At 36.7% G+C, this 21,192-nt stretch overlaps 2 protein-coding genes and 3 long non-coding RNA genes across 12 annotated transcripts; 4 read left to right on the top strand and 1 right to left on the bottom strand.

Annotated features, from left to right (window-relative positions):
* The first annotated feature begins 593 nt into the window (after positions 1–593).
* On the top strand, positions 594–1,195 carry LOC136263999 (uncharacterized). The gene is made up of 3 exons (XR_010704917.1): positions 594–697; positions 773–870; positions 1,078–1,195. It is a non-coding gene; the product is annotated as an uncharacterized lncRNA (long non-coding RNA).
* A 318-nt stretch (positions 1,196–1,513) lies between these two features.
* On the top strand, positions 1,514–5,428 carry LOC136264802 (cleavage and polyadenylation specificity factor subunit 1-like). Its single transcript, XM_066059571.1, is given in 15 exon segments — positions 1,514–1,594; positions 1,742–1,894; positions 2,347–2,440; positions 2,501–2,573; positions 3,268–3,409; positions 3,462–3,530; positions 4,040–4,123; positions 4,227–4,373; positions 4,425–4,457; positions 4,516–4,582; positions 4,633–4,680; positions 4,782–4,946; positions 5,000–5,129; positions 5,222–5,327; positions 5,381–5,428. Coding segments are annotated over 15 exon segments (1,440 nt in total).
* Positions 5,429–11,525: 6,097 nt separating this feature from the next.
* LOC136264096 (uncharacterized) lies at positions 11,526–19,666 on the top strand. Of its 2 annotated transcripts, none has more exons than XR_010704954.1 (4): positions 11,526–11,649; positions 19,163–19,337; positions 19,392–19,431; positions 19,483–19,666. It is a non-coding gene; the product is annotated as an uncharacterized lncRNA (long non-coding RNA). The 2 variants fall into 2 exon arrangements; XR_010704953.1 differs by having other exon boundaries at positions 11,537–11,649; positions 19,392–19,427.
* On the bottom strand, positions 12,467–14,395 carry LOC136264429 (uncharacterized). Of its 7 annotated transcripts, none has more exons than XM_066059161.1 (8): positions 14,338–14,395; positions 14,136–14,289; positions 13,905–14,009; positions 13,587–13,651; positions 13,498–13,526; positions 13,315–13,407; positions 12,805–12,869; positions 12,470–12,745 (listed from the first exon to the last, which is right to left on the bottom strand). In XM_066059161.1, exons 3-8 carry the CDS (start codon positions 13,913–13,915, stop codon positions 12,670–12,672), a joined length of 339 nt encoding a protein of 112 aa, XP_065915233.1. In that variant the 5' UTR covers positions 13,916–14,009; positions 14,136–14,289; positions 14,338–14,395; the 3' UTR covers positions 12,470–12,669. The 7 variants fall into 7 exon arrangements, 6 of the variants coding, with proteins under 6 accessions (XP_065915231.1, XP_065915232.1, XP_065915233.1 ...); XM_066059162.1 differs by having other exon boundaries at positions 12,476–12,745; positions 13,315–13,447; positions 13,587–13,854; XM_066059163.1 differs by having other exon boundaries at positions 12,476–12,745; positions 13,315–13,447.
* A 221-nt stretch (positions 19,667–19,887) lies between the features above and the next one.
* LOC136264095 (uncharacterized) lies at positions 19,888–20,437 on the top strand. The gene is made up of 4 exons (XR_010704952.1): positions 19,888–19,988; positions 20,040–20,127; positions 20,181–20,249; positions 20,301–20,437. It is a non-coding gene; the product is annotated as an uncharacterized lncRNA (long non-coding RNA).
* Positions 20,438–21,192: the final 755 nt, after the last annotated feature.

Raw genomic sequence — 21,192 nt, 5'->3', positions numbered from 1 at the left:
AATTATGGTAAAAATATAGAACGTAATGGCAACTGGGATTGCCATAAGAAATTTCCACGGTAATCAGATCTGTGTATTGGTCACGTGTCTGTACAATAAGGACATATGGTCAGAAAGATTACTTTATGTTATTTTAGTTTCACTGGTCAACAATACCTACATGAAATCAAGTTTAAATTATATTCATAAGGTATTGTTTTTGTGTACTTAAGGATTTATGTACCGACACCCAAATTGTTTAGATCATTGGTTGTTCATTCTTTTACAGGAGTAAGTCACTTATTGATGAAGAAGATGAGTTGCTGTATGGTGATGCTGGTGGGATACAAATTAAGAAAGAAGAAACAATCAAGACTGTGAGTTGGATATTCACACCTTGTACATGTGTCGTATCAGTGTACAGTGCAAAGAGACCTTTTGCATACATGTGTATATGATTGAAGAGTTTACATTTTTAAGCTGCTCTGAGAGACTTTTTTTTGTTAGATGCTTGTGCATGTAGACAGCTTTTAATAATGAGAAATACGTACATTCTTTATACTAACACTAGTCTGTTATGTGCTATTTTGTTAGTATTGTGTTCTGTTACACAGGTCAGTTTTCTCTCATGTTCCATCTGCTCCAGTCAAACACACGGGCAGGTTTAGTGCAACTTACTGGTGTGCACTACGTAGCTAGAGAAGATGGTTCTATGGAGGTTAGTAACATGGTAATTATATGCGGAAAAGAAACAAACATTTCCTGTCATTGAATGCGATGTTTATTTGTACAGATTTACAGCCTTCCTGAGTTTAACTTGGTGTACTCTGTGAGGAATTTCTCTACTGCTCCATGTGTGTTGGTAGACAGTGGATCCATCCATACTCATAGGTGTGTGTAGTGTGTGTGTGTGTGTGTGTGTGTGTGTGTGTGTGTGTGTGTGTGTGTGTGTGTGTATGTGTGTGTATACATATGTGCTGTCGCATATGTTTGTGTACATAGAGTATGCTGTGTAGAGTACTCTTATATATGTCTAAATGTATGTGTATAGTTATTGTACACCCAGTTCACTATTAAATCTTAATATATTTTCCACAGTTCTTCCCATCAAGTAACAAGCAGTGAACATCAAGTGAAGGAGTTACTATTGACTGGGATGGGTCCTCAGTATTCCTACCCTCACCTGTTAGCCTTCACTGATAATGACCCAGTGATCTACAAGGCCTGCCAGTATACGTTGTCTTCTGTACAAGGACACTTACAACTGAGATTTAGTAAAGTTAGTTGAAATCAAATACAGCAATGTTTACCAATCAAATGCACATACATGTAATTAATACTGCTATCACGTAGTTTAGATTTTGTCAGCATTTATGAGATGATTATCTTTCAAATTTCTTTTTTTGTGTGTATTTCTCTGTAGCACAATCACAGGAAATTACTGAGAGACAAGAAGGACTCCAAGATAGCCAAATCATCTGGTGTGTAAATGCTCATGTATATGTACATATTTAAGTTACTACTTATTCAAATGATGGATGATGCCGAAGGTGGCAAGCCATCACCTCATGTGCCACAGCTGAGAGTGTTCAGAGATGTATCTGGTTACTGTGGGGTAAGTGTGATGTATGTGATTTAACTGATTTTTTATAACTATACATGGTTCATTGGTCCTTTATGTATGGATGAATGTGTGTTGTTTGTATGCACTATATACATATACACATACTTTGTGTGTTTGTGTAACTATAATATTCTTCAGGTATTTGTATGTGGTCTTTATCCTCACTGGTTGTTCATGACTGAGAGAGGAGCACTGAGGTGTCATCCGATGTCTGTTGATGGACCAGTAGTCACCTTCACTTCATTCCATAACGTCAATTGCAAGAAGGGATTCCTGTACTTCAACAATGAAGTATGCTTTGTTATGCAAGTCTTTGTTGACGTACTAACATAATTCTACATTTAGGGAGAATTGCGTATTGTAGTATAGTGATAGGGATGAAGAAATAGTAGTTGGTTCATACAGAAATTGAAATGAATGTTTGTAGTTTTTTTATATAAGACATAATAAAGGTAAGAGGTGGTAAGTGTATTTTGACTATGCAAAATGGACTCATTGGAATTTCTTTACTGCATTCACAGATATGAACATTTGTATTGCACTACGTGTCCCACCTTTAACCTTGTTTGATTTTGTAAGCATTGTCATAGCAACCACTACCTCACCTATACCTCCCAAACAGAGTTCCCACACTGGGGCAGTCATTTTGTGAAACATAATTGTATTGTCAAGAAATGTCATTGCAGATATTGTCAATTGTGTTATCCGTTTACTGTGTTTTACAATTATTCATTCTTTTCAAGATCCATGCTGTTATCACCAGTGAAGACCAAATATGTCAGGTAATCCCTAAAATGAACGGGGATGAGACCATCTCACTAGGCTCAGTTGAGAAAGGTCGGGATTTTAAAGTGTTTTGTACTTGTAAAATGTAACCATCTCTGTCATGTCTTGTAGATGACAGATTTGTTCATCCTACATATGAGAAATATTCTCTTCAGCTCTACTCTCCGACTGTCCCTAACGCAAGGTAAGGAATAGTTTACACAGATCCTGGACTGTATGCTCATTAGACACTAGCCTAGAACGAAGGGGTCAGTCACTACCTGGTTTGGGTTTTTCTGCATTTAACCCTTAAAGGTGCATAAGCCAATATATAGGCAAATACAAATGGCAGTGCTTTTGAAGTGTACTTCCCATGTGTTATGCAGTTTACGTCATTCTACTCATGATGTAATGAGAATTAACATGATACCTGGGGATTCATCCTCGAGCTAAAGCATAAGGTCGAAACTAGCTGTGTAAACAAGTTTTCAGTAAAGAAACACACAAACCTTTACATACCATTATAAAATTGTATAACTTGATGGCAGCTGTTCCTATCCAATAAGTCCTGTTTGATTATCTATTTATTTTCAAACCATGTTAGATTCACATAAGCAAACCTACAATCAAAGTTTCAACCCGTCGTGAGAAATTTGATGTTCTTTTGGAGTTCCCTATGTAGCCCAGTGAATAAACTTTTGATCAATGCATAGTTTTAAGCTAAAGGAGTTAAGCTATCTCACCTAGTGTCACCTTGTATGCCTGCATTGTGTAAACACACATTCCCTAAAAATTTATGGGTTAACAGTGAGACTGTCAGTGTTAAAATAGAGGCTTTCAGAGGTCAGGATAAGAATTGTCACATAAATATGGTTGCTTATATACTCTACATTTGGCAGGCACGAGTTTGATGATTTTGAACATGTGGTTACAATGAAAGTGATGAATTTACATAGTCAAGAAAGCATTGCTGGAAGGAAGCCATTTATTGTTATTGGTACTTTGACAGTACATGGGGAGGAAGTGTCCAGTAGAGGAAAAGTATTAAATTTGTCAGAAATTTGTGCAATTTATGTACTCTCTCTTATCCCAGATTGTCATTTATGATGTGATGGAAGTGGTACCTGAGCCAGGCAAACCATTGACAAAACATAAAATGAAGGTACAACATTATAATTATGCTGTAGTATCCGTACTAGTAATAGCATGGGTAGCAGTGAAATTTGGAATAAATACCACAAGTGTTGCATTCAAAATGGGTAAAATTTCACGAGGCGAAGCCAAGTGAAATTTCCATTTTCAATGCAACAAGAGTGGTATTTATCCCAAACTTCACTGCTATACCCATGCTATTCCCAGTTAGCCTTTTGTGTACTAAACACGCGTCAACACTAATTGGCACTACATTGTTAACAAATTCTAACCAATGAAATTGCAATTACAACGTTTTCACTGCTACCAGTGAAATACGGGATAAATTTCACTGCTACTATTGAGACTTTTGTATGGGTAGTGAAACAGGTATGGTATTATTAACAAAAATACTACTGTAATAAAGTTGTTGATGATCAATCTAGTCGCTTGTAGTGTGGTATTTTCTTGTAACATATTTTGTCAACTTGATTCATTTGGTGCAGAAGTATTTTATTACAATAATTGTACTCCCAATAGTTACTGTGTTCAAAAGACCAGAAGGGACCGGTTACTGTTCTGGATAACATTGATGGTTTGTTGTTGACTTGTATAGGACAAAAGGTGTGTGTGTATGTGTGTGCGTACGTGCGTGTGTGTAGAGTGTGTATGGACTCACATGTATGTGAGTACGTATAATTATGTTTGTGTACTATTTCCCACACAGATCTTCTTGTGGACTTTTAGAGACAACAAGGACATAGTTGGAGTAGCATTCATTGATACAAAGCTCTACATTCATTCAGTGGCTTGTATCAGGAACTTCATATTAGTAGCTGACCTTCACCAAGGTGCTATGTTGATGCAGTACAGGGTCAGCCTCAACACATAACAGTATGTATAACTTCATGTTGTTGATATTTAGGAGGACTTGAAGACTCTTTCTGTGATCAGCAAGGTACAACTTGTCACTGTTTGCTAGCTGACGTTACACATTCATACGTGTATTTGTTTAGGACCCATTTGTTAGAAATGTGTACAGTACAGAATATGTGGTGGATGGACAACAGCTGGGCTTTATAAGTTGGTAGAAATTTATTGTAATATTATTTGGTTTATATTTTGATATCTAGTCACAGAAGATGAAGGAAATATTGTAATTTACCAGTATCAGTCAGAAGGTAGGCAACTGCGTGATTTCAGAATTCTATTACTATGCATGCATGTAATATGTAAGACTAAGACGATATGATCATGTTAGTTTCCTTCATGTGTGGTTTAGTACCAGACAGTCAAGGGGGGAAGCATCTGGTACAACAATGTGACATAAACGCTGGTGCACGGGTCAACTGTTTGTTTCGTATCAAGTGTAAACCATCCATATCTCCGATGCTGTCAAGAGAAATTCAAGTAGCTGTCACAGAACGAAGACACGCAACTTACTTTGGTACACACAACAATGTGTGCTACTGTAGTTAGAAAACACATGATATTTTATAGCCACATTGGATGGAGGGTTGGGTTATGTAATACCCTTACCTGAGAAGACCTATAGAAGATTTAGCATGCTTCAAGCTAAGTTGGTCACTGGTCTACCTCATGCTGCTGGACTGAACCCCAAATGATTCAGGTACTATGATGGGTAACTATTAATTTTGTTTGTAGCAAAATTTGATTTCTAGAATGTTTCATGCTCCTCGTCAAACAATTGCCTGTCCACAGGCCACAGCGTAACTTATTGGATGGTGAGCTGTTGTGGAGATACCCATTGTTAAGTAACAAGGAGAGATTTGACTTTGCCAAACAGATTGGAACAGCACAAAACCAAGTGAGTTTCTAGTGGAGAAATGATCTAGTAATTTGTTGATATTTTGTATTCAGATTTTAGATGATTTGATGGACATTGACAGAAACACTGCTCACTTATAATACATTTATCCACTATAGATCAATACAATAGTATTGTCGTTATACGTATGTGTATAGTTTACTACCTTTAATGAGCCTACTGAATCCATGGTAATGTCAAAAGAAATTAAATGTTTTTCACAGAGCATATTTAGCATAGTAAATGCTTCCTGTATGTAATTATATTAGCTACATGTGGGTACTTTTGAAAATCCCACTTTGTGTCATGAATTCATGATACACTGTCATCTTTGAAAAAAAGACTGAGGAGAAGTCGGTGTCTTCATACTGGTTGATAGTACAGCCCATGGCCAAATTTTTAATAAAATTAATATTCTAATAGAACAGTCACCAATTTTAATCCAGAGCACTTCATTGATACTAGTTGTAACAAAATTCGTTGTCCCAATTTCATTATGTATTGTCAGTAGGGGTTTACACTACAGTAATTTTATCTTGCCTGACTGTTGTATTAGAGTATCTCAATCCTTTTAGCAAAAAAATTATTGCTCAGAACAAAGTAATGCTACATTGTGTGAGAATAAATTAATTATTTAGCTAAGATAAAGGTTCAAAATGTGTCCTGTTTCATGACAGATTCTAGATTCTGGAAACCTGAACTTCAATGTTTTCCTGAACACACAAATCTGTATCAATAGTAAAATTAAAATAATAAAACCATAACTGTTATGGTGATTGCTAAAGTTTTGATTCCAAGGTGAAGTTACCAGCATTTTATCCAAGTTTGAACAGCAGATGCTGTTGGGTGAAAAGTATTCTTCATGAAAGTTTGCCATTTATGTAACAGTTGTAGCTTGTTTTAATTTTTTGGGGGGCATAATTGGACTAAAGAAAGCATAAAAATGAGCATAATAGGCTAATTTTGCAGGAAATTCCAAGGGCTAAAAAGGGGCTAGTTGTGGCCAAAAAGCTAGTTGTAAATGACTTTTGGCTAGTTGTGAAATGAGGATTTGGCTAGTTGTAAAAATCCGACAAAAATATATCAAGCTGCACCACACAAATCATATTTTGACCTATTGCTCTCGTTCAGGGTAGGTATACCTGGAGGCATGATTCAGTCTTGCAGGTTTTCGTTCACAGGCTTCAAAAGCATTTACCAGAATTTTTAAAACTTTATGCTGACCTTCCAGGTTATCTTGCCAGTGTCAGCCCTCCTAGCACTATCCCCACCAAACTTTCTACCTCCCTTAGCAGACTTGACTTGGTCTTGGTTTTTAAAGATTCCATCTACCTGTTTGAGCTGACTGTTCTCACTAAAACCCAGCAACACTTATTGGCTGCAAGAGCTCGGAAGGAAGATAGATATGGCTTTTTACTATATGATCTTCAACGCACTGGATTAGTTTTTGACCTCATTTCTATTGAGATAGGTCACTTTATGCCAAAAACACTTGCTGAAGTGACTACTGCTTGTTGTGTGCCGAAGAAAACTGTCCGGTCACTGTTTGAGCAAGCTGCTTGTATTGCCATCTCATGCTCTTACAGAATTTTCAATTCTAGAGCTTCCCCAGAGTGGGATCTATTGGACCTCTTGATCTTAACTTTGTTACTGTGTAGTTAATTTTATACTGTAAGTTAAGTAATGTAAGTCTTGCCAGGGCTCCTGCACTGATCACTCTTATACGGTAACCCTGAGTCTAGGCCCCTGTTTGTGTACTATATAAAATTTATTGTCTTAATAATAATCAATAAGACGCTTATCACTGCTCATTTATTACGATGTGCCATGCACCTTTTACAGTCTACTACAAGGATTTGACTAAAAAGTACCTCACAATTCAATCTTTAAATGAGATAGCTCAGGGGCGTGCGCAGGAATTTTGAAAAGGGGTTTCCACTATATACATCACAGGAAAAGTACCTGAGGAATAGTATGTAGTGTTTTGCACAGCATTTTTCTGTGCTATGAAACACTCAGTGGAAATATGCATGGCATTTTACTGAGATAAACCACAGTAATATAGTACAAACAATTTCACTGGACATTAAACAGTACTGAGGAATATAGTACAAAATACTACATGATATTTCATTGTGGAATTTTGACAAAAGAATATTGCGAGTTATTTCACTCACTTTACAAATAGTGATACAATGACTATAAAATAGTGTACTTTATTTTACAGTGAATTTTAGTGCATTGTAAAATGCTTTGTAGAATTCTATTTCTGCATGTTCATCCAACTTGCATGGACTGTGGCTGTATGCAAATCATCATGGATGGTCAGCTTGTGATTTCATCACTGATTAAAGACTGGGCGTATAGGGCTGTGATGAACCGACAGCAGCAAAGCATCCTTGCAAAAGCCACCATGTATGATCCAATCAAAGTAAATGATCACTATAAACAATGTGCATGTTACTGCAGCATGTGGACAGAGTCACTAACCAAAAACTGAAATTCCTTTATAAAACTTCATACTAAATATTCAACTTTCCATTCAAATCCCAACATGAGTATTATCAGCTTTTATAGAAAGTAACAAGATTCTAGCATATTTGCATGGCATTGCATTTTTTTTCTCCTGGGCTAGATGGAACCATCCCCAGCACTGGCTGTCAAGTGCTGGACAGCTGGATAACACCAGCGACTATTAATAACAAAGCTATTTAAGGGCATTGGCATTAAGCCTGCCCTCAGGATAGGCCAGATCAATACTGGTAGATGTTGGATGATGTACAGTAGAGCGATGACCCCTCAAACACATAATGGCTGATCTTAATAAAGAGAAGCAAAGTCTGCATTTCATCCAGTACAAACACCAACTATAATTCATTTTCTGCTTGTCAGCCAACATGGAAGCAAGTTTCTTATACATGAGCAGTTTCCTTCTTGTAAGCAAATAATAGCACCGGGAATGGTATAAAAGAAGCAGGCCAGGCAGTACCTTTACTGGTAATTAATAATACCAATACTAATGACAATAGACGTGTGCGCACACGTACTAACAACTTACGTGTCCATAACAAGGATTATCAAATGGTTGTTAGCTATGTACATTGCCAATCTTTTAGTATCTGTGGTACTACTTATATTGCTTTTCAGTAGATGGCAATTCAGTAGCTGACCTGTTAAAGAAATAAAATACATAAATTAAGTTCATTGCTGAAGATAGTAACCCACAGTGGCAACTTGTGAAAGAGAATGAGTACATAAATGAGGCATGTAGCTATGCCGATAAAGTTAGCTAGGTGTGTACAATATTATATGACTAACACATACAAGACACACATAGCTGTAAACAGGTTTAAATTTTGTATCTTGCTGCTACAAACATGTGCATAATATGTTTTTATGATTGTATATATGTAAGTGTGTACAACTTTGTATTGTAATTACAAAAATGAGCTAAACCTACACACTTTCAAGCAAAATACAGTACATCAACACTATTAAAATGTTGCTTTCAGTTTTGATGAGTAGCTACCTATTTCTTTTTACTAAAAATGTTTTTATGGCTTCAGGTGGTTTCTATGATAGTACTCTTGGAATAATGCCTGCCATATTTTAATAGAAATATAATATTGCCTCTCAGCATACTTTCAATCAAGTGCGTGGGTGGGTAAATTTTCAGTATTGTGCATACAAAACAGCTATACTTTACATTGAAGCATGCTATTGACTTGAAACAAAACTAAACTGTTGAGACCACTTATTTTGTGCAGGTTTTTAACAATTTTAAGTATTCTATTGGGAATAAGTACTAATTTTTAGCACAAAAATGGTTGTATCCCATACAAAAAAAAAACAAGGTAGTTTCTACCTTGTCAGAGCTTTACAAGGTAGTTTCGAGGTTGCTATATAATTGTATAATCAGGATAAGGTTGTATTTCAGAACCATATGGTTGTGGGAGGTTGTATTACCATAGCTAGACGTTTAGTGACGGTATAGGGCCTAGGTGGGGCACACCTTCGCATCAAGTCCTCCCATGCAATATAAAATACACGACATACGAGTCCATCTCACTGTGGACTCTTACACATCTATATAGAAATCTTATTAAAGTGCATGGTTGTGCCTAGCTAGCTAAATATACTGCTACACTGCTGTTTCTGCAGCTAATCGACCCTACAACCTACGCTATTGCTTGGTCAGCATGCAATTTTACCTAATTTCTTCTTCCACAGCTCTCACGGATTAACTCTTGATCCAAATTTTAATCGGCTAGCAACATGTCACACATTAGCACTGCAGTGTTGGCGATCCGTTTAACCACAGCGGGCATTAAAAGGAATGCGTAGTAGACCTCTTGCACGTCTTCTTTCAAGAACACCTCACTCAACACCTGTCATAGAGTAGTATGTTATCACCTTAACTTGATATAATCACGATGCGTACAGCCTCATTTTACTGACACCTTCCCTCCAACTCACACATTTGGAACTCGCGATCACGTGATGGTGGGTATTTAAAGGAATTTTAATTTTCTTTGTCCGCTGATGTTAGTAATAGCGAAATAACAAGAAATTGTATCTGTAGCGATGATATTCATATAAAAATCTGCATGGTAGCGTTGTGAAAAATCGTCGCTCGTCGAATCACCTGACTTGCAACATTTACTGACGGTGGGGCCTGGAAAACTGACGGGGGGCACAGGCCCCAGTGTAGCTACGCCACTGGTAGTACACTATTACTAAACATCTAACTATTCTTGCTGCACTGGTTTTGCATCTCTGATTTGCATCGTCTGGTCTGTGGAACCCTTGGGTGTAGTGTTGACAAATCAAATACATACTTCAGTCATGAGCATATACTCCCACAGTTGTGATTTTTATTTTTACCACAGTATGTGTACATATATATGTATGTGTGTTTGCTTGTTGAAAGTGCATTTCTAAGCAGTAGCAAAAAGATTGACAAGATGAATTGATGTATAAGTTTTAACAGTTGATGATTACTGAATCAATTCTAGCTTAATTATCATTTACTAGTACAAAATGCTGAGAATCACTGTGAAAAAGAGGAATATAAGATGGTATATCTAATGGCTTAAACTATACAAATAATCTCAGTATAGCCTTGCATTATACTAACTATCTTATACTTTAGTATAAACCCCATCTTATATTATGGGAAACAGATTATACTTTAGTTTAATACACATTCTTTGTATGGCTTTGTTTACTTAACTAAATGTGATAACTTTTTAGCTTCACCATCAGATCTCATTATTGTCTCATTTTTAGCTTCACCATCTCATTATCACCATCTCATGTGACTTGAGATTTTTTTTACTGTACCAAACAAAGTCATGATGATTTTACAATAAGTAGCTACACTTCTGTTAATCACTATAGCTATAGCTAACTAGCTATAGCTTCAGTTTGTTGTGATAATTTCATACGCACACATTTTCATACGGCAAAGCATATAATACCAGTAAAATTAATTATTCAATCTAAGAGCCATACAAATCTAGAGTTTCTTGCACAGTTAGCACAGCTGCAAAAGTTCATAGTAATGCTTGTTTAAAATTGAAGGGGAGCGCATGCGTATTAGATGCAATTAAGTCGCCATCTTTGTCGCTATTGTTGTATCAGAGGTTGTAAATGTGAGTGATACGACGGTGTATCTCGCGGAGAGAGTGTACGCGATCGGCGCCATCGTCCAATGAGCCACGATGATAGTTATGGACCACAACTGTACATCCGAGTCCCTGCTGGCTGTAGTGGTGAAGTGGCGCGGCCAAGTCACTGTAAAGCATTAATACAATAAATACTTTAGGATTAAGGAAGAAAATCCATCCCTCCTGGAGGAGACTGAGTGTGGCCCCGACTAGACATTGGGTGACCTGCAGTTCGATTCCTGGGGTTGGAGGGATTTTTTTCCTTACTTTGGCCCCTTTTCTGTTACACCTTTTCAGCTGTAAGCCTCTAAGTCTAAGTCCTTGAAATTAGGTTAGGTAATCCTAAGGCTGCAGCACATGTTGCTGCAGACCTTCAGTGCTGGTCACTGTAAAGCATTAATACAATACAAAATACAATACAAAAGTGGACAATTCCTTCGATGGCAGCAATCAAAAACAGCTCTAGATGAGTAAGTATTAGACTAAAATGATAGCTTGTACGATAGGTTTAGCCGTTTTATTGTGTATTGTATGACAATGGCCTGTAAATGATTCAACTTTGGTGTTGCTGTGTACGTATTACATGTTTTATATCCTGTTATATCTCAGCTTATGGTGGATGACGAGTGGACACAGTTCATCAGCTATCAACGGTAAGAGTATGCATGGTCTGCTCTTACGATTTTGTATATCAAGACTCACGGTAGTGAGTCGCGCGGCCAAGAAACTACAAAGCGCACGCCCAATTAAAAGACGCGCGGCCACTACTGTGAGTTATTTACGTGTAGGGCCGGTTTCGCAATATTAGTCCTAAATTACGCAACATCTCTCAATAGATTTGTATTGCGTTACGTGATAAAAAATCTTTAGGAGTCGTTATAGTTTTCTTGCGACCTCGCTAAAATAAAAAAGTAACCATCGCAAAATAAAAAATAGGCGTATTTCACTTTATTTCTCTACCTTATGTTACAACTACTGTCACGTTATACCAGTCAACCAGTCAACATAGCTGTGTTTGTATAGTCCATCTAGCACTGACATTATCCAATCCTGGTTTGCCTATACGCGTATTTTCTTCAATCAACCTCTAATCCCTACAATAACTTTTAAAGACACGACGTGGACACAAACTCTAATGCCTGATAAACAAGTTGTGACAGCGTGCTGAACCGTAAGTTCCCTAGGGATGGCGTTTTAAACAGAAATCTTTTAAATTCCATTTAGTACCACACCCCATGCGAGCGTTTATAAATCGCCAGTTGTCTTATATGGTTTGAAGAACAAAATCACTAGCGAAGGTGCTTTAAGCATACTCTTCAATTCTCTATTTACATGTAATTTTTAATAGATTAACCACAAAGGCCGATAAGGTGAATACAAAAGGTAACAAGCCTTTAGGGGTTACCACCTCTATGTAGTGTGTACCATGTAGCTTGTGTTGTGGCTTTCATTAAGTATTGTGCACACACAAATGGTGCAACAAAATTTTGTAATGGATTGCTCGAATGTGGTTGGTGGTGTTGTGGCTCGAATGTGGCTCGTGGTTTGCCAGTGACCATGTATGAGTTGGGGTTGGTCCACACAACTTACACAATATTCAAATTTCATGATGGCCATGATAATTTCTTGCCATATGGTAAACATACAACAATGTGTAACAACGTTAATTAACATCACATCAAGACTTGACTAAAAATAGTTTCAACAATAGTGATGATTTCTTGTATGTCAGCATGACGATACTGAGACCTGTAAAAGAATAAGCAGGCACTGAAGTTAACCTTAAATTAAACACTCATGCAACTGACCTGGAACATCGGTCGCAACACCAAAAACACTTGTTTCGATATCTGATGACACAATCCAGCAGGCACTGAATTAAAAGAGAATGTACAAAAAATCAATATGCCGGGCTGTGTCAATAATAGCATGGATAATCGAAATGAACAAAAATTATATCCCAGGCTAAGTGAATGAATAACATAACTGTTGGGTAAGCATGTTAAACCAGAACATTAGGACATTAGTCAAACCAGAACATTAGGACATTAGTCAAACAAAAGTACGCTATCACAACTTGGTCATAATACAATGTTTGTACCACCGGACTTCACACTGGTTGCCCAAAAATTGTGCCATTCCGGGACAACAGCATAATATTATGAAACAAATAGTTACTACAATACAGAAGGCTTACTGTTGCACTGTCTACACTGATATACCATAATTTATAAACATAACAGGTGGGCATTAAATACAATACACTTAATATCTGGGTACTAGGAAAAAATCACTAACATCACAACATGTAAACTGACCTGGAAATTAACACCCTTGATGCCACTACAGTCTACACTGGATACTTGTTCGAATCCATCAACACTATGCCTGATACATCTGAGTAGACTGACCTGCAAATTCACATCACTAGTATACAGTGATAATTGATAACTGCAAAAACAACAATTGCAATAATACAATTCTTCTGTACGTCAACTGACCTGAAATTCATGACACTCAATACCGAGACCTGTAAAAGAATAAGCAGGCACTGAAGTCAACCTTAAATTAAACACACACGCAAACTGACCTGGAACATCGGTCGCAACACCAAAGACATCTGTTTCAATATCTGACGAAACAATCCAGCAGGCACTGAATTAAAAAGAGAATGTGCAAAAAATCAATATGCCAGGCTGTACCAATAAAGGATGAATAATCAAAATGAACTAAAAATATATATCCCATATGCAGGTTAAGTGAGTAACATAACTGTTGGGTAAGCATGTAAACCAGAACATTTGGTCATTAGTCAAACAAAAATACGCTATCACAAACTGGTCACTGATAATTGATAACTACAAAAAGAACAATTGCAATAATACAATTCCTCTGAATGTCAACTGACCTGAAATTCATGACACCTCTATCTTTGTTCCTGCATGGTCTCAACTTACATATGTACCATGATCACATTCAACTGCTAGTGGATAAACCAGTATGACCAGATGGCCTGCAAAAACCAACATGCAGGTGTTAAATACAATACACATACCTAAAGCCTGGAATATGAAAAATATTATATAAGCATTATTCCACACTGATATAGTAATAGATTATAGGATGTTGTGGAACTTGCCTAAACGTGTAAACTGGACAACTGCATAATCTGGACACTTGGAATTGTCCAATACCTGATGAACCGCAAGTAGGTACTAATGACATTCACTTCAACATTTTATCCCAGCTGGGTGAATCTCTTGTAACTGAGTAAAAAGGTGTTTATTTTCCACCTGCAACCAAAGTTCTACATTTCTGTGGTTGGGTGTACATAAACTGACCTGGAAAATCAGTATGCCATAGGGGTATGGAAATGGTTCCTTTCCTTCTGTTGTGACCATAGGCGGATCTGAAGGGGGGCCAAGGGGTGCTGTACCCCCCCTGGCCCTTCTCTTGCCCCCCTTGGACTCACAGTACTATGTTGATACCAGAAACTGGAATGATTCATGCATTCACGCTGTATTCAGAAGTATAGAAAACCAATAGGCAAATAGAAGACAACAGTTATAAATGTACTTTACAGTTATACTGTACATTGTAAAGAAAGTGAGGCAAATAAGTTTAAATTGTTGTGCCAAGATCGAGATACTCTAATAGAGCAGTCACAATTCTAATGTTATTATAACAATACTATACACCTTTATTATTTGATTTAGTACACTTCACAGGTTTTATTTCCGATAGGCTAATTAATCTTTATATGCATTGCAAGCATACACATTTTAAGCTAAATTCTATCAAAAATGCTCCCAAATTTATACCTAGGAGATCTAATTTTTAAAAATTTTCTCTAACTACAGTTGTAAAACTGTATGTCTATCATTCATCCAGTTATACTCAATAAAGTTATGCAACTGAATATAACTTGTATAAACGGATTGCCTATTTACAGTGGCGGACCCAGATGGGTTTCTACCCCCTTTTAAATTTAGCTTAGTGGCATTCTCATTAGGCCACTGCAAGTCATACCTTAGTTTCTGGTCACTCCCAAGCCTACAAATGGATGCGGGCGGGCGGATGATCAGGACTTCAGGACTATAGACTCTACTGTGACAATATACTGTATGGTATTATTATTTGCTCAATTTAGCAAATTCATGTTGATTTTGTTATTAGTCAAACTTAACCAACAACATAAGTAGTTGTGCTTCGGCAAAAAATGCACTAGGAAAGTTGTTGATGGATCATGGCTAGCTATACACTGATGTATAGCATTTAAGTATATTTATTTATTTATTTAGAATATACTATAGGAAATGTTTTGCTCATGTAGCTACTTATGCTTTCCAAGTGAAATAAATGTCTCATTAGCTATGTCAGGAAAGTATTACTATGACTTATAGCTAAGTTGTTCAAATGATCATGATCCAAAATGAAATTTAACTTCTATTTTCACATCAGAAATTCTTCATTCAAATGTGAAGTTTTAGCCCACTAGCTATGTGTTTCCAGCCTTCTATTCAGTAACCTTGAGAAAAGTAACTGTCAAAGTTTTGAGTCATTGAGTGCTCCAGACTAGTGTTTTTTAGTGATCATCTGGGAATGTTTAAACTATAAAGGTTTCTACTTGCCAATCTAATTTTAGTTATGGAAAAGTTTAAGTTTAAGCTCACCGAATGTTGCCGGCTTTCCATACCCCTGTAGTGTTCAGTGATAAGGAATTTGAAGTTACTAGACTAATCATTAGAGGACTACATTTGAATTATAAAGTTAAAGCTATGGTCCATCTGCATGGACTAGTAGTTAATGCTACTGAAATTACTTTGGTTACAGAAGCATTAGTAACAGTTATAATCTGAACAGCTATATAATCAAGGACAAAACTAGCTATAGTTAGAAACATTTTATTAGTCTGGCATATATACCTAATATTAGAGTTAAGAGTAGTGTGACTACTCTATTGGAATCCCTGACTGCTCTATTAGAGTATATCGATCTTTTGCAGTAAAAAATAAGTGTCTTGCTGGGTCATGTGCACTTAAGCACCTGTAATATTAATAATAGTCCTCATAAACTAGGGTTTCAGGTTTACCATGCGGGCGGGTGACCAGAAACTAAGGTTTGACTTGGTGTGGCCTTACATAAACATTGTTGTATTGACAATTTGTCATAGTAAACAACTATATACCATGCAGTTGCACTTAACTAACACCATTTATAGTTATTAAACCATCAGCAACACTTCATTTTTCATCTCCCAATGTATTAAAAACGGTCGAGATACTCTAATAGAGCAGTCAAGTAACTACTCTAATAGAACAATCAAAGCCACAGCTTGTAGTCACCATATTTGCCCTATATAGTTAGCTATAGTATTTAGTAATTATTTACAGTTTATTTAAAGTATTGAATTTATTGTAATTGCTAACCTAAAATCCGATCTCAGAGCTTCTAAAATCACAAAATTTTCCGGAGAATTGTTATCAGATGCCTTATTTAGCTATACCAATTTTCAGAAACCATTTTTAAAAATCCTAGATCCGCCACTGTACTAGAATTCCTCTTAGTGGAATAAACACTGTTGTACACTAAAACTTCTTGCCCCCCTTGGCCCCCCCTGACAATGCCTCCTAGATCCGCCTATGGTTGTGACATTACTTACAGCTAACTGGTAAATGATCATCGATGTCCCCATGGACCCCAACAATGAGTATACCAATAAATTCACAAGTTGGAATGAATTTCCTTTCAACATGTGGTGGAATGAATTTCCTTTCAACATCTGGTGGACAGGTCCAAAAACCCTATCGCACAAACACGGTGAATCAGTATGTGGCGATGTGACACGTTGCACAAACTTCACTCCTCGTTTTGTTAGCATTCAAGACCGGCATATATCATAGAGTCCCTCAGTATTCTTGACTCTTACTTTTTCAAGCGTTGCTCAAGCGATGTAGTTTCTCACGAGGGGCTCGAGTTTCTCAGTAAAGTCGAGCCGATTAAAGTACGCCTCACCATCCAGTTACATTCTTAAACCATTCAATTTAAAACCACGTATCATGAGTGTCCTCTTAAGGTAATTAGGGACTTTCCACGAGATTTCCCCTAAATAGATCACGTGTTAGTTGTCAATCTGGTGGATTCTGGTGGTATACATGGTTCAAAAATGTGGTAAGTGTAGTATAAAACTGTCAATGAATAATTGTTTGTGCACTGCTAAACTAAGTTATTTTTGTGTGATAAGCATGCTTGAGGAAGGGTCTGGGGGACGAGACTAATGTTTTGACAGCAGTTGATAGACAGCAGTTGATGATGGCCAGGCAAAGAACTGCGAGAAGAACTACTATGATAGTATGATAGTAGGGAAAAATTCCCACCCCTATAGCTCTGCCTAGGGGCATTAACTAGCATTATCTACGGCTACTGTATTATGTTGCTGATATGTACATTCAGGCCAAGGATAAAGGTGAAACTGGTAGTAAGGCTCAATCCTATTATTCTGCTGAACAGGCAAGGGAGTCTGGGACTCTGGGGACATGTTCCCTCAAGAAAGTACAAGTACTACAACTTTTTTGTTTTAATTGCTTCATCAAGTATAAAAATTTCAGCCAAAAGGTGATGATCGAGCTCTGGTCTTATGCACTGGTTGGAGTGGTTGTATCGATACTGCACTGTGACATCCTTGAGGGGTTAGTGCTGGCATTGTCCATGGCAATACTATTCCATCTCCCCGAGTCTTGATGATTGAGTCCCCCATTCCTTTCTCTGCTGCTCCAATCCTGAAGTTGTGACCACAGTCAAAAGGTGACAATCGAGGCTCTGGTCTTGCATCTATACTGTACTGCAACACCCTTGAGGGGTTAGTACCAGCATTGTCCATTGCAATACTGTTCCATCTCCCATATACAAGTCTTGATGGTTGAGTCCTCTATTCCTTTCTCTGCTGCTCTAATCCTGAAGTTGTGACCAAAATATTAAAAAATGGTTATAACATGATAAATGATTATGATGATAACAATTACAAATGTATTTATAGCTGTGTAGCAACTGTGAACTAATTAGGCACTTGCAAGTTTAATTAGGTGTCTGAAGCACTTAACATGCACAGATATGAGATATATTCATCACGTACAGGCAGTAAAGATAAATTTACTCTAATAGAACAGTCATACTACACCGTAAATTCATACTTCCGAATTTACGGTGTTATGAAACAATCATTATTATGTATGGATTTTACTGACTCTCCAAGATAATATTCTGCATTAATGTTAATTGCTCATTTCCAAAAAAATTACCTTTTAAACCAAATGTAGAGTTATCACTGACAAAAATGAGTGATATCCACCCCAAAAACACCTTCGCTGTAAAAAAGGCGCGCCCAAGAAACTACAAGTACCTGGAACCCAATGTAAAAAAACAAAAAGAAAAATCAGCTTAGCTGAAGTGAAAAGTAACTGGTAACTTAAAGAGCTGATATCTGAAGCGGCCAAGAATACAATTACTAAAGTTTAATCCATGCAAGAACACCTTGGCTATAAAACAGGTGTATACATGAAAGTAACTGGCAACTGAAATGGCTGATATCTGAAGCGGCCAAGAATGAATGGTCATATACAACTAATTCAAAAATTAACACTGAACCTTTATAATTCAGCTGTGTTCTATATTCACTCTTGCTGCATCGTAAAGTAATTTCTTTTAACTCTAATTGGCTGGTAATTTGGCCGCCTTTTTTTGCTCTATTATACTGACTATTAAAAAAGGCGGCCAAATTACCAGCCAATTAGAGTTAAAAGAAATTACTTTACGATGCAGCAAGAGTGAATATAGAACACAGCTGAATTATAAAGGTTCAGTGTTAAATTTTTGAATTAGTTGTATATGACCATTCATTCTTGGCTGCTTCAGATATCAGCCATTTCAGTTGCCAGTTACTTTCATGTATACACCTGTTTTATAGCCAAGGTGTTCTTGCATGGATTAAACTTTAGTAATTGTATTCTTGGCCGCTTCAGATATCAGCTCTTTAAGTTACCAGTTACTTTTCACTTCAGCTAAGCTGATTTTTCTTTTTGTTTTTTACATTGGGTTCCAGGTACTTGTAGTTTCTTGGGCGCGCCTTTTTTACAGCGAAGGTGTTTTTGGGGTGGATTATCTTTTCAGAGGTACAGTTTCTTGTCGAACCTCTTAGTTCTACAGGTTGTCAGTGTACAATATCTGCAGTGTTAGTTTCCTTCAATGGCAGCTGCTTCCTTTAAAGAATCTGGTAGTGACCATATGTGGACAGTTTTGTTCTTTTTTCACGGAGTTGTTCAACGTCATCTAATTACTTACAGCTGTAAGTGCATTAAGCCTGATTGTGTTTTTATTCATTTTCTTTTCAATGGGGTAGGAATTACAGACTTGGTGATTCTTATTGCTAACATCTGTAAGTAAGTACACTGAGAGTGTCCAGTATACAATTTATATTTACCTTTGTTTAGGTTTGTGGAAACTGGTCTCATTTCTTCTGGGAACCGGTCTCATTTCTTCATGTTTTTCACTACTTTTTATCAACAGCTGATGGCTGCTACCTTGTCTGGCACTGTAAATGAGTTGAGTGCTTTCAAGAACCTGTTCCGTCTTGTTTGTCCTTATTTCACTGACCATGCTCGTATTGCTAACAAAAGTAAGTTCACTGAGAGTATGCAAATTATATTATATTTAGTCTTGTTTCAATTGTACTTAGTGATTACAAGATTCTTGGACTTGCTTATGAGTGTATCAGATGCTTCTTGTGAGCTTACGTAACACGTTAGCCCAACAAAGTCACATACTAAGTGGCTGTTTTATGTCTGGTTAGACTCACTGATAACACCTGTAAGTACATCAAATAAACCAGAATATGAATTATGTTTGCCTCCATGTAGGGTTTGAGACCTGGTCTTATCAGACTTGTCTTAGTTGTACATGGATTGTCGGTCCCAGTTTTAAAAGATTGTTACAAACTGTAAGTACGATGATTGTTCAGTATACGCATTATATTTACCATCTTTAATAGAGTTGTGGGACCTAGCCACCATTCTACATGGTAATACTAGGTTTCCAGACAAGGTCGTGGTTTTATGAGATTCTTATTGTTACAAACTGTAAGTCCAACGATTATCCAGAATACACATTATATTTACCATCTTTGTATTAGAGCTGTGGGACAGTTCTACCAGACGACTAACAGATTGTCACAGAGTTCTACATAGTGATGATAATACAGGTAATTTGTAATGGAACTTGTGAATTGTATTTACTGTCTTTCCTGCTGCAGTTGGATAAAGACTGATAAATGGCGAAATTGATTTGATACTGCCATGGCCAAGGAGACATTGATTTACTAGCTGTACCTATTGTGGTTTTAACATATTTACAGAATTAAATTCATTACAAATATAATTATAGAAATTATTTAATTAAGGTAGCCACAGATTATAGGAAAGTAAAAAAGTACAGTAGTATAGTAGCCAATATATGGTTGAAATAGGCTTAGTATAGTCTGATAATACACCGCAGTATACTAGTGATTTAATCTCTAATATATGACTGTCTTAAATGTATTCAATAAGCTTGTTATAGTAAAGTCCTAATCTAATAATATATGCTGTACTATTTCATTCCAATACTAACATAATAAGACTGTTATATACCTTATTATTCTGAGCTTTTTTCACAGTGAATGTCACTTGTAGTAGTCTCATTTAGCTCATAATATAGAAATGTTGCCACAGCAGTTGCTAGTAATACAGCCAGATCCGTCCCACTGTGGGTCATCCAACTGTACAATCTAGTTTGTCAGCTCCCATCTCACAGTAATAGTTATTTTCTACAAAGGGGGAGGGGCTGGTCTCCTGCATTAAAGTTTGACCGCAATTCCTGAAAGTTATCACTATAGTTTGATTGGTTCTGTCTGTCAAATTTGTTTACTTTTATTCCCATATTTACAGTACTACCTAACTATCTGCACTATATATGCTTTAGAGTGTAAATATTGTAATATAAATGAACTTGTGTTACAAATATAAGCCTGTTACAAATATAAGCCTGTTACAAATAAAAGCCTGTTACAAATAAAAGCCTGTTGTGGCTTTTATTTCTTTATTTAATTCAGTACATATACAAGTCAGAGACAAATATAATGTTTTGCAGTAGACTGGTCATAATGT

The sequence above is a fragment of the Dysidea avara genome, chromosome 8 (assembly GCF_963678975.1).
Source record: "Dysidea avara chromosome 8, odDysAvar1.4, whole genome shotgun sequence".
NCBI classification, from domain to species: domain Eukaryota; kingdom Metazoa; phylum Porifera; class Demospongiae; order Dictyoceratida; family Dysideidae; genus Dysidea; species Dysidea avara.
This window is presented reverse-complemented; position numbering and strand designations above follow the sequence as displayed.

Excerpts from the sequence above, each read along its gene's own strand:
- LOC136264429 (XM_066059159.1), bottom strand. Across the intron at positions 13,408-13,497 it reads TTGAGTGTCATGAATTTCAG|GTCAGTCTACTCAGATGTAT; the intron begins GTCAGTTGACGT and ends GTGAATTTGCAG. Across the intron at positions 12,870-13,314 it reads TCAAGGGTGTTAATTTCCAG|TGCCTGCTGGATTGTGTCAT; the intron begins GTCAGTTTACAT and ends CTTTTAATTCAG.